This window comes from Cherax quadricarinatus, chromosome 72 (assembly GCF_038502225.1).
Source record: "Cherax quadricarinatus isolate ZL_2023a chromosome 72, ASM3850222v1, whole genome shotgun sequence".
Classification (NCBI taxonomy): domain Eukaryota; kingdom Metazoa; phylum Arthropoda; class Malacostraca; order Decapoda; family Parastacidae; genus Cherax; species Cherax quadricarinatus.
In genome coordinates this window covers 458300-470359 of record NC_091363.1, presented here as the reverse complement: position 1 = coordinate 470359, position 12060 = coordinate 458300, and the positions used below count along the sequence as shown (strand labels likewise).

At 38.1% G+C, this 12060-nt stretch overlaps 1 protein-coding gene across 4 annotated transcripts in view; it reads right to left on the bottom strand.

Annotated features, from left to right (window-relative positions):
* The window catches only part of jar (Myosin heavy chain 95F jaguar), a 192226-nt gene extending 184380 nt beyond the window's left edge, over nucleotides 1-7846 (bottom strand). For all 4 annotated transcript variants that reach the window (XM_070100242.1, XM_070100246.1, XM_070100245.1 and 1 more), the window contains exons 1-2: nucleotides 7719-7846; nucleotides 5165-5197 (exon numbers count right to left, since the gene is read on the bottom strand). In XM_070100242.1, the coding sequence (XP_069956343.1) occupies nucleotides 5165-5194 (30 nt within the window). In that variant the 5' untranslated portion in view covers nucleotides 5195-5197; nucleotides 7719-7846. The remainder of the gene's footprint in view (nucleotides 1-5164; nucleotides 5198-7718) is intronic.
* Between the last annotated feature and the right edge of the window lie 4214 nt (nucleotides 7847-12060).

The window sequence follows — 12060 nt, the reverse complement described above, 5'->3', positions numbered from 1 at the left end:
GAGCAGTTTCTAAACTACAAGATACAGTGGAACCCCGGATTTCGTCTGTACCGAATATTGCACGTTTCGGATTTGGACCACTTTTTTTGCTGAAATTTTGCTCTGGATTTTGTACCTCCACCTGGAAATCGTCCTTATCAGACGTGTCTGCTCGCCTGGGATGCAGCCACTCATGCGTATATGTCTTAATCTGGCTCTGCCACTAGTTGAGCGAGCATTACTTCCCATGTACATCCGAAACATTTCATAATAATCCATTGTTTTTTGTGCTTGTTTATTGAGTGTGACTGCAGAATAAGCCATCATGGGCCCAAAGAAAGTTCCTAGTGCCAGCCCTTTGGTAAAGAAGTTGAGAAACACGATAGAATTCAAGAAAGACATTGTAGAAAAATACTAAAGTGGCATACATGTGGTGAGCTCGCCAGAATGTATGGCAAGTCCAAATCAACAATCAGTTCCATCCTGGCAAAGAAAGTAGAAATCAAGGAAACTGATGTTGCAAAAGGGGTAAATATGCTAGCAAAACAGAGATCACAAACAATCAAAGATGCTGAGAGGTTGTCGTTGGTGTGGATCAACGAAAAACAGATAGCGAGAGATAGTGTTGTGGAGTCGATCACTTGTGAAAAGGCTAGGCAGCTGCATGTGGATCTCGTAAAGAAAATGCCTGGAACGAGTGCTGCTGTTAGTCAATTTAAGGCCAGCAGAGGCTGGTTCGACAGATTCAAGAAGTGTAATGGCAGACAGTGTTGTAAGGTATGGTGAGGCTGCAACTTTAGACAAATGTGCAGCCAAAGAATTTGTCAATGAATTCAAGGAGTACGTAGAAGCTGAAGGATTCGTCCCCCAACAAGTCTTCAATTGTGACGAAACAGGCCTCTTTTGGAAGAAAATACCAAAGAGGGCCTACATCACCTAGGAGGAAAAGGCACTGCCAGGATACAAGCCTATGAAGGATAGGCTAACTCTTTTGCTCTGTGGTAATGCTGGTGGGGATTTCAAAGTGAAGCCTTTACTGGTACATCACTCTGAAAATCCCCAAGTTTTCAAGAAAAACAATGTCGTCAAGAGTAAATTGTGTGTGGTGCGGAAAGCTAATAATAAGGCATGGGTCATGAGGCAAATTTTCATTGACTGGGTCCATGAAGTGTTCGGCCCGAGTGTGAAAAAATACCTCCTGGAATATAAATTGCTACTGAATTGCCTCCTGGTACTGGACAATGCTCCTGCTCATCCTCCAGTTTTATAGCAATGAAGTTCTTGCCTCCTAACACCATTCCTCTCATCCAGCCCATGGACCAAAAGCAATGTTTCAAAGGTGCTTTGAAATGACCTCAGACACTTAATTGACCCTAAGAGAGTTCTGGAAGAATCACTTCAATATCTTCAACAGCACGAGCCTTATAGGTAAGGCTTGGCAGGGAGTTACTTCCAGAACTTTGAACTCTGCTTGGAGAAAACTGTGGCCAGAATGTGTCCTTAAGAAGGATTTTGAAGGGTTTGAGGCTGACCCTGATGACCCTATGCCTGTTGTGGAATCTACTGTGTCTTTGGGGATGTCCATGGGGTTGGAGGTGGGTGGCCAGGATGTGGAAGAGTTTTGGAGGACCACAGGGAAGAGCTAACCACTGAAGAGCTGCTGGACCTTCATCTGGAAGAGCAACAGACCACTGCTGAGGAAATTGCTTCTGAGGAGGAGGAAGAGAGAGGGGCAAAGGTGCCTTCTTCAGTGATTAAGGACATCTGTGCAAAGTGGAATGAGGTGTAAACTTTTGTGGAAAAATATCACCCTGACCAAGCTGATACAAGCCGTATCTGAAACATGTTCAGTGGCAATACCTTGTCCCATTTTAGGCAAATCTTAGAGATGTCAGAAACAGAGCTCTCTGAGCAGATTTTTAGTGTGACAGGGATCCAGTGCTAGTAAAAGACAAAGAGGGGAAGTAACCCCAGAAAGGGCTTTGATACCTTTAGTCCTTATGGAGGGGGATTCTCCTTCCAAACAATAACCTCTGCTCCTCCTCCCTCTCCTCCCCTTGCCATCCATACCTACACAAGAGTCTTCAATAAAGGTAAATGCAATGTTAAATGTTCGTTTATCAATTTCATTAGTCATTTATATTTCTTTCTCATTGTTTTCTGTGTTATTCTTTAAAAAATGCATTTTTTTGTTAATATTTTTGAGTGTCTGTAACGGATTAATTGTATTTACATTATTTCTTATGGGATATACAGTGGACCCCCGCATAACGATTACCTCCGAATGCGACCAATTATGTAAGTGTATTTATGTAAGTGCGTTTGTACGTGTATGTTTGGGGGTCTGAAATGGACTAATCTACTTCACAATATTCCTTATGGGAACAAATTCGGTCAGTACTGGCACCTGAACATACTTCTGGAGTGAAAAAATATCGTTGACCGGGGGTGCACTGTATTACTTTGGTTTTCGTCCTTTTTGGATTTAGACCAACCTTCTGGAACGGATTAAGGACAAAATCTGGGGTTCCACTGTATCTATTTTCTGGATAGGCATTTTGCCATAAAATAAGGTGATTTTTGGCTTGTACAATGTTATAATGAAAACCAGGCATTTTTCAATTGGTGTTGTAATAGAGCAACAACAGCTAATGCCTCATGTTTAGGTGTCCTTACACAATTTTTGGTGACAATTTCAGAAATTATCTGAACTGATAGAGGCCAATATTTATTTTGCAAATTATGCTTAAAGTTGCCAAAAAAAAGTGTCGTGACAACTATGATGACAGATTATGATCTTACTGATTTTTGACAAAACAATGTAACAGAAAATTTTGTGAAAGTGACTCATTTTATGCAGTTGGATCGTACATTCTTGCATATGCTTCATTATGATGTACTTGAATAAATAAATTTCAATAGACTTTGCTCTTTTTTTGTACAGTGTAACATTTACCTGTATACTATTTGAGCTGTAATATTTATGCCCAAATTTTATGTTTGTCTGATGCTTATTTCAACTGAATAAGTGAAAAGAATTTTATTTTTTTGTAGGCAGAAAAAATGGAATCTGCAGAGCTTATCAGGTCTGAAAGTGAAGTAAACCCAGCCTGGCAAGTGAATCCACGTGCCACTGGACTAGCTGACAATTCAATAAGGTGCCATTTTATGAAATTTTATGTGAAGAAAATAGGCTTCAAGTTTTTCAAGTATTTTGAAGCTGAAGATCAAGAACTGTTAAGCACTCAGGTTTGAAGTTCAATGATGAATCAAGAATCTGTTTGCAACACGAAGCTTTTTTTTAACAGTGTATGAACAGCAGGAAAGATACCACTGTAATCCATTTTCAAAGGAAAATCACAGTATTAAGAAGAACCTTGATTAAACTGATCAACTGCTTAACTACAGATAAGATGAAAAATAATAAAAAAAAAGACACAAGGCCAAGGCAAGAATGGTGCATATCATGCCAAAAAGACTTACTGACAGCTTTAAGCTTAATTTCAAAATAAATATTGGTCCCTGTCAATTCAGATAATTTCAGAAATCACCACTGAAAATTGTACAAGGACACTTAAACACAAAGTTCTAGCTGTTGTTGCTCTACAACAGCAACTTAAAAAAACCTGGTTTTCATTACAATGTTGCACAAGCCAAAAATCACCTTATTTTAAGGCCTGTTTTCTCCCTTCAGGGGCAAATTGCCTATCCATAAAATAGATATCTCGTAGTTTAGAAACTGCTCTTTCTAGTGAAGGTTTTTAAAGAAAATTGGTTGTGCTACTTTTTTTGCTATTGGTCTTCAAAGTTGGCCTAAAATTCACCGTGAGGTCTGTGAGAGCAGTTTTAGGTACCATTACCTCAGGAACTAAAAACATTTGGAGTCTGATATTTTAGGATTGTGACAAATGTCCACTTGGGTAGCTGGCTACAATAATGTCATTCCAAAATAATGTTTTTCTTTAGAGATATGAGCAGCTGAATTCAAGATTCATGTAAAATTTTATCGAAATTGGAGATGATCAGGTGGAGACCCCTGGTCCACTTAGACATGGGATGACCCAGCTGTCACAGAGACTTTGTTGATGACAGTATGCTTATAAGAGATTCTAGAGAGTAGACAGAAGTTGATGCAGTAGTTTGGAAAAAATGCTTTGAATAAATGATGTTTAAACTCTTACTAATTATATAAGGAATGCACTGACAGGCAACTAGTGAGGTGACGAAGGGTCAGGCAACAGACATTCGTAGTTTCCTTCTTTCACCTCATAAGGAACTCAAGTGAACAACTTTTTTTTTTTGACATTCACCTCATAAGCCCCACTGCAAATGATGCCTGATTCAACCTAACATATATTACTGATATTCAACAGTTTTTTTTTTTTCTACCAAATTTTGGTTTTCATTGCCTTATAAAAAATATTAAGGTTTTGAAAAAACCCTACTTTCACAGAAGTGACCAGTTTCAAGAGCTCTTCTACCCACACAGCTTGACCTAAGACCAAGCTTCCCTGTTGTACACCTGGTCAATCAAGATGTTTGTGTTAGTTGTCTGCAGGCCCACATAACTATCACAACTCAGTTGATATGGCACTTGTAGCAGGAAATCATCCAGGTCCTTGAAAAACTTGTCTTCATTCCAGATAGTATTTCCAATATCTGCTAGTAGCATGTTGAAATCTTGAACTATGGACAGGCACAGTATTTTCTAAATGTACCCATGGTATCACTGCTCTTTATTGAGTTTATTCCAAACTTTTTCCCATACTTTCACTCTGTTAAGTTGTTTTAACACTGTGCAAGTTAGGAAACAGGCCTTCAAGTACTTTTTATATATTGGTATATATTATCAGATATCTCTTTACTTCTTTAAATATTAAATTTTCTGTACCATAATATTTTGAACGTGCATGAGTGAATGAAGGGCAATTCAGTAAAAAAAATACATAGCCGAACTGGAAAACATGTTATATGGTGAGATCTACCTCACCTCAACATACATCAGCAAGTCATCGGTTGCCTGAACAGTAGATATAAGCATCTCACTGATATCTACTTAACCACAGCAAAGCAAGAACAAATTTGAAAAGCAGCATTTTATAATTCAGTACTGAACCAGTAATACAAAGAAAATTCTAAAAAAAAAAAATTGTAGTTCCAACACTGCAAATTCAAGGTTTCTTACCTTGCAGGGACCCTTCTTGATTAGTGCCATCACCTGGTAGAAACAAAAAAAATAATTTACTCGTATTTCAAGTAAAGTATGTATACAATTACAGCCCAGCCACTGTATAAGTTGTCATTATGATTAACTAAGTTTATTACTAATTAGAATGGCCTAGTGTTGCCCTGATAAATGCTACCCTGAAACCCAAGTAGGCAGCTGTTCCTTTCATTAACATATATATTACAGAATGGGATGAAGTTCAGGGACTGCAGGCCTTTTACAGTTTGGAAGTCACATGAATGGTGATGTTCATGAATTTCTGGCAGGAAAGCAAAGTGGGTACTGAAAGAATGAAAGTGAAAGGGTTTCCTTCTTTGGGTTGACCTTCCTGGTGGAAAATAACCAATGTGGTAAAAAAATTATTGAGGATGTTAACTACTTTGGTTGAAATATTTGACACTATTTTTGGTAAAGGGAACAGGGAGAGAGAAGAGAAAATCGAATATAGCCTTAAACCTTCTCAGCGTCAAATGAGGGACACCTGCAAAATTTGATTCGGGGCTATGAATAAATAAACGATAGATATACATGCAAACATTATGTTAGCTTATATATACCATAACAATAACATAATGAGATTCCTAAAGCAAGTATTCAAAAAACCTCTGTCTCCCATCACAGCAAACAGTATTTATTTATGTCAAGAGACATAATTGGTAGGAAAAAGGCTTAGATTAAGATTATTTCTCTGCATTTCCTCTTTTCATGAATCTTTCATGATTAAGCAAGTGATGACTTACTTTATTCCCAAATGTTAGTTACAAGAGCAGAGTTATGGTTGTGGTGTCTTCAGTGTTAGCTTGTCACATGCTGTTAAGTTTGCATATTTTTATACTGTACTCAATATGTAAACAGTAAACCCTCCATATTATAGACTTTGGAAATATGGAGCAAAATCTACTGGACCAGTTGACTTGGAAACAATGAGCAGTCTGTTGGTTACAGTACAGTACTGTACATGGGTTTATCTTTACATTTTTTTTTTTTTTTAAGGGTGATGTATGAAGCTGAGTTTGAAATTAAATTAAAGTGTTTTGGGGGTATATTTAAGGTTTAAACTATAAAAATAGGCATTTTTTTTAACCCCGTCCAGAATTTGTGGTTTTTCCAAATTCACGGGTCGTCTTGGAACGTAATCCCCATAAATTTGGGGGGACTACTGCATACCCCTTCCTCTCTTCCACCTCCTGCTTCCAGTATACCATTTGCTCTCCTATGACAGGTAAGCAGCAGTTAAATTTTCATTTAGTATTCATTTTTAGTTTCTCTGTGCTGTATAATTTTATACATTGTTTTATGTAGTTAGTACATTATTAATATATTATATTGTCATTTGGGGGTCTGAAATGGATTAATTCTATTTACAATATTCTTTGTTGGAAAAATTGCTTTGGTTGTCAAATCGACACCTGGAATTTACCTGGAGAGAGTTCCGGGGGTCAACGCCCCCGCGGCCCGGTCTGTGACCAGGCCTCCTGGTGGATCAGAGCCTGATCAACCAGGCTGTTGCTGCTGGCTGCACGCAAACCAACGTACGAGCCACAGCCCGGCTGGTCAGGAACCGATTTTAGGTGCTTGTCTAGTGCCAATTGAAAACCGAGGTACCACTGTATTAGGAAGTTATGGAGCCATCTACCCACTTTTCCAGTTATTCCTTTATCATGCATTTTGTGTGCTATTATGCCATGATTGGACTTGTCCAAGGCTTCTGTGTGTACTCCTCCTTTTGCAAAGTCTGGTTGCAGGGGTCAAGTCACAGCTCCTGGGCCTGCCTCTTCTGTGTGTATGTCTGTGAATATGTATGTCTGTATGTCTATGTATATGTCTGTATTCATATGTATATGTATGTCTATATCTATGTCTATGTATATATCTGTATGTATATGTATGTCTATGTATATATCTGTATGTATATGTATGTCTATGTACGTATCTGTCAATATATGTCATTGTATGTCTATGTATGTCTGTATGTCTATATCTGTATGTCTGACAGTGTATGTATATGTGTGTGTGGGATGGTGGGTGTGTAGGACCAGTCTACCAGAGACAAGTTGACTTATTGCAGTGCTTCTCCATTACCACATTATATTATTTATGCTTTTTGTTAAGTCAAAGTATGATGATGATGATAATGATTAATAACATAATTGTCATTTTATAAAAAGCCTAACATGACAGTTTACGACTGGGATATTTAAAACACCTACACAGTTGCCAGTGTTTCCATCTGTTGTACCAAGTAGTCATACATTCACGCAAAGTCATTCATTTTTCTGACCTATATTAATTACTTTAATTCCAGCGTATTATTTAATACGATATTGTACATGGTTCAGTACCAAGAATTACAAAATTGCGGCAGATTTGACATTATACTTATTGTATAATGTCAAATCTGCCGCAATTTTTACACGTCATGGCCGGACTTCCCTTTAAAGGAAGTGTGTAGTTAAGTGTTAATTAATGTGTAGTAGATGACACTTGTTGAGGCAGGTGTTGCTGGACTCACCTGGCAGATCACCACAATACCTCACTCACTACAACTCTACTTTGTGTGTTTCTTATGATGGACAAAACTGTGTGAAGCTGTCTTCTCCTCCTCCTACTCTTGTTTGTTTACTTTAAACAGGTGTTTCCTGTGCTGGTAACACATCTTTATATTCAAATAAATATACATTTTACAATTGATTCATTCTTTTTTAGATGACAATATAAAAAACCTCACTACGTTTTATTTTTTATTAGAATAGTCTTTATAAATTTGGCGCCGAGTTAATTTAGAACCAATAAATGAAATGACGACCCCATGTCTTGACAGGGAGCGCTAAATTCAATTTTTTTAATTAGTATTTACCTATCACAATTAAATAGGCTTTATTTAGGTTAAGTATAGACATTTTACAGGCTGCGTGTTTAAATTTCTATTACTGTTGCATTAAGTACAAGATTATTATAGGCATTCAGTTGTGATCAATAAGAAATATGAACAATGTATTGTACTGCATTACAGCAGTATTTTGTATTGTCTTGTATAACACCGATTATTATTATTATTATAATCAAAAAGAAGCGCTAAGCCACAAGGGCTATACAGCTGTATAACACCGAATAACTCTTAAAAGCAAAATATCATGAAACTTAGTCTTGGTTTTATCTCTCTAGATGCATTTCTTTCTCATCACATTGTCAGATGCTCTAAACTTTTGAACACTCGTGACCCCAATGGTAATAAGTCACTCTTGACTTTTTTGGGGTTGTCCTAGGTTCTCTACACATATGCTGCTATGTATGATAATCTATGTAACTGTGTATACCTGAATAAACTTACTTGTAGATGAATGGTTCAGAGAACTAACAAGTTGATAAATTAAACACATGCAACACTTGGCCATCTTTAATGAGGAAACGTTTCACAGTGGCTTCATCAGCTCATACAAAGGAGACACATTTCCTTACACTTGTTGTCCTGTTCACCTAGCAGTAAGTAGGTACCTGGATGTTAGTCGACTGGTGTGGGTCGTAACCTGGGGGACAAGATTGAAGAGCCACTTATGATGCACTGCCTTTCTTGGGTCATCCTGGGTAGCTAACCCTGCGTGGTTAAAAATCCGAACAAAATCTTACCTTATCTTAACAGGAGGAGTTTGAGGTAATCAGTCCCTCAGCCTTGAGTTGATGTAATCAGTCCATCAATCTTGAAATCTTTGCAAGATTGATGGACTGATTACATAAACTCAAGGCTGAGGGACTGATTATCTCAAACTACTCCTGTTCTTCACCATTCTCCTTTGTATGGACTGGTGAAGCCACTGTGTGGCAAAAACGTTCCCTCATTAAAGATACCTAGGTGTTGCACATGTGTCTAATTTATCAACTCGTGACTTAACCTGACCTTTCTCTCCTGCTCTCTTTACATCCACCTTTCCTATATTATCAGTATTCTAATATAATATAATAGCTTTATTTCTACAAGTACATGTACAAGGTATACAGGCCTAGCTTACATCAGTGACATACTATACAGAAAGCTCCTCGTTATGCAGAGCATTTTGGGCAAATTAGGTCATTTTTGTCCTAGGATGCGACCCACACCAGTTGACTAACATCCAGTTACCTATTTTACTAATGAGCAAACAAGAACAGCGTGTCTTATGGAAACACGTCCTAATGTTTTCCAGCCGTATCAGGGCCTAATTATTATTATAATTAATTATTATTATTATAATTAAGGGGAAGCGCTAAACCCATAGGATTATACAGCTCCTGTGGGGGGAATGTGGAGGGTATTCGGGCTTAATTCAGGGAACTAGAGCACAGATCCAATTCCCTAGATTAAGAGCCCCTCACCAGCATCAAGGAACCTCCCTTGAGGGGTAATAGCCCTATATCACTCACTTATTTACCCCTATCTCACCTATGGAATTTGTGCATGGGGCTCGACAACAATAAACCATCTCAGACCACTAATTACCCAACAAAAGGCTGCAGTCAGAATGATAACAAATTCCAACTACAGGCAGCACACTCCACCAATATTTAAAACTCTAAACCTACTCACCATACAAAACATCCATACTTATTACTGCACCTATTACATACATAGAACACTTAACTCAGATATAAACCCTCCCTTCAGATGTCTCCTTGCCAACCTCAACAGAACACATGACCATAACACAAGGCACAGATCACTCTTTGATGTTCCTCGTGTCCATCTCACGCTATGCAAAAACTCAATGCACATAAAAGGCCCTAAAATCTGGAATTCATTACCTGTAAATATAAAAGAAACACTATCTGTTTATAAATTCAAGTCTCTTCTCAAAGATCACTTACTCACCCACAACCAAATAAATACTGAATAATTGTATCTTATAAATTGTATATCTTAAATATTTCTCATAATTGTATCACATAAATGTGTAACCTGAGACCCAATCAAACTTTGTTATCTTTTAATTACATTACCTAACATAATACTCCATTCTACTGAATGTACAGCAATGCATGCAACCATATGACCTGTCTTTGTAATACTCAAACTAATTGTTACTTAAGTTTAATTGTTATCTGTTTACAATAATGTTTTACCACTGAACACATCATTGCTTAGTTAATCTTAAGTTAATTTTAAGCCTGCCCATAATGCTCTGCATACAAGGGGCTTTGGCATGCTGCACTTAACTGTATTCTTTTGTACTTCTCTGTATCATGTTCAAATTAATAAATAAATAAATAAATAAATAAATAAATAAATAAATAAAGTATGTGAGATGAGTGCACTAGCAATCGAGCTACAGGACACAATTGTTCTTCCTGTCTTCTGCCTAGGTGGGTTCTGTCCTATGGGCTTTTGTCCTGCAGGGGATGCTCTCCTATGCCTGTGGGCCAATAGGGATTACCTCCACTATTACTACTGCCACTATTATTTCCTCACTAATACTAGTCTCTGCTATTAATTTCTTCCCTGTTTCTCCAGTACTGCTACTGCTACTTTTATCTACCTCTACCACTGCTGTACTACTGCTTCTACCACTACTGCTACTATTACTACCACCACCACCACCTGCCCCCTTGTGTATGGCCTCCTACTCTTCTCATTTCAGTGTAACTGGTTAATAGTCCAAGTCAGACTGAAATGTTGTCATAAGTTTCAGTGTCCTAAGTGTAGGCTATCTGTGCACTGTGGTTTATTATTGTTAGCCGTCTGGATGACATCATGAGAGGTAATGGGAGCAATCCTATTATCTGTCTGAGTGCTGGAGGCAACGATGTTGGCAGACGTAGGAGTGAAGACCTGATTAGCAGGTATAGGTCAGCAATAGAAATAATTAGGAGTAAGGGTGGGAACCCTGTCATATGTGGTATTTTGCCAAGGAGAGGAGTTGGAAATGAATGGTTGTCCAGGGCAATTGGTGTCAATTGCTGGCTGGACAAATACTGTAAGGAAAATGCGGTAACATTCGTTGACAACTGGGACCTCTTCTATGGCGGAAATGACATGTATGCCAGGGATGGGGTTCACTTATCTAGGTCTGGGGTGGTAGCACTGGCAACTGCAGTGGAGGGAGCAGTTAGGACTTTAAACTAGGAATAGTTAGTGGTATGGGTTTTGGCAGGAAAACAGTGAAGTCCCAGTGTAGTAATATTACGAGTTCTGGGGGAATTAGTAATAAGCAGAACGAGGTAGATATTGAAAAGCCAGGGACTTTGGGTGATAAGGACAGTAATAGGTTTAGTAGAAAAAACAGAAATGAGCAGGAAGGGTAAAGAGAAAGGAGAGTCTTTCAATGTTTATTATGCTAATTGCCGTAGTGCTAGGAATAAGATGGATGAGTTGAGATTAGTTGCTAGTGCAGGTAACATTGATGTATTTGCCTTAACTGAGACGTGGTTTAATTCAAAAAGTCGGGACATGCCTGCGGAATGTCATATTCAGGGTTTTAAATTGTTCCAAGTAGATAGAAGTATCGGGAAGGGGGGTGGGGTGGCATTGTATGTCCGAGATCGCTTGAACTGTTGCATAAAAATGGGTATTAAGTCTGAAGTAACACATACAGAGTCTATTTGGATAGAATTTTCAGAGGGGCATGAAAAACTGATTTTAGGAGTGATATACCGTCCCCCAAACTTAGATAGGGACCAAGGGAGACTACTATGGGAGGAAATTGTTAAGGCCACAAGGCACGATAATGTAGTAATTCTAGGAGACTTTAACTTTAGTCATATTGATTGGAATTTCTTGACTGGGAATTTAGAATCATACAACTTCTTAGAAGTAGTTCAGGATTGTTTTTTGAAGCAGTTTGTGACAGAACCTACAAGGGGAAATAACCTGCTTGACTTAGTTA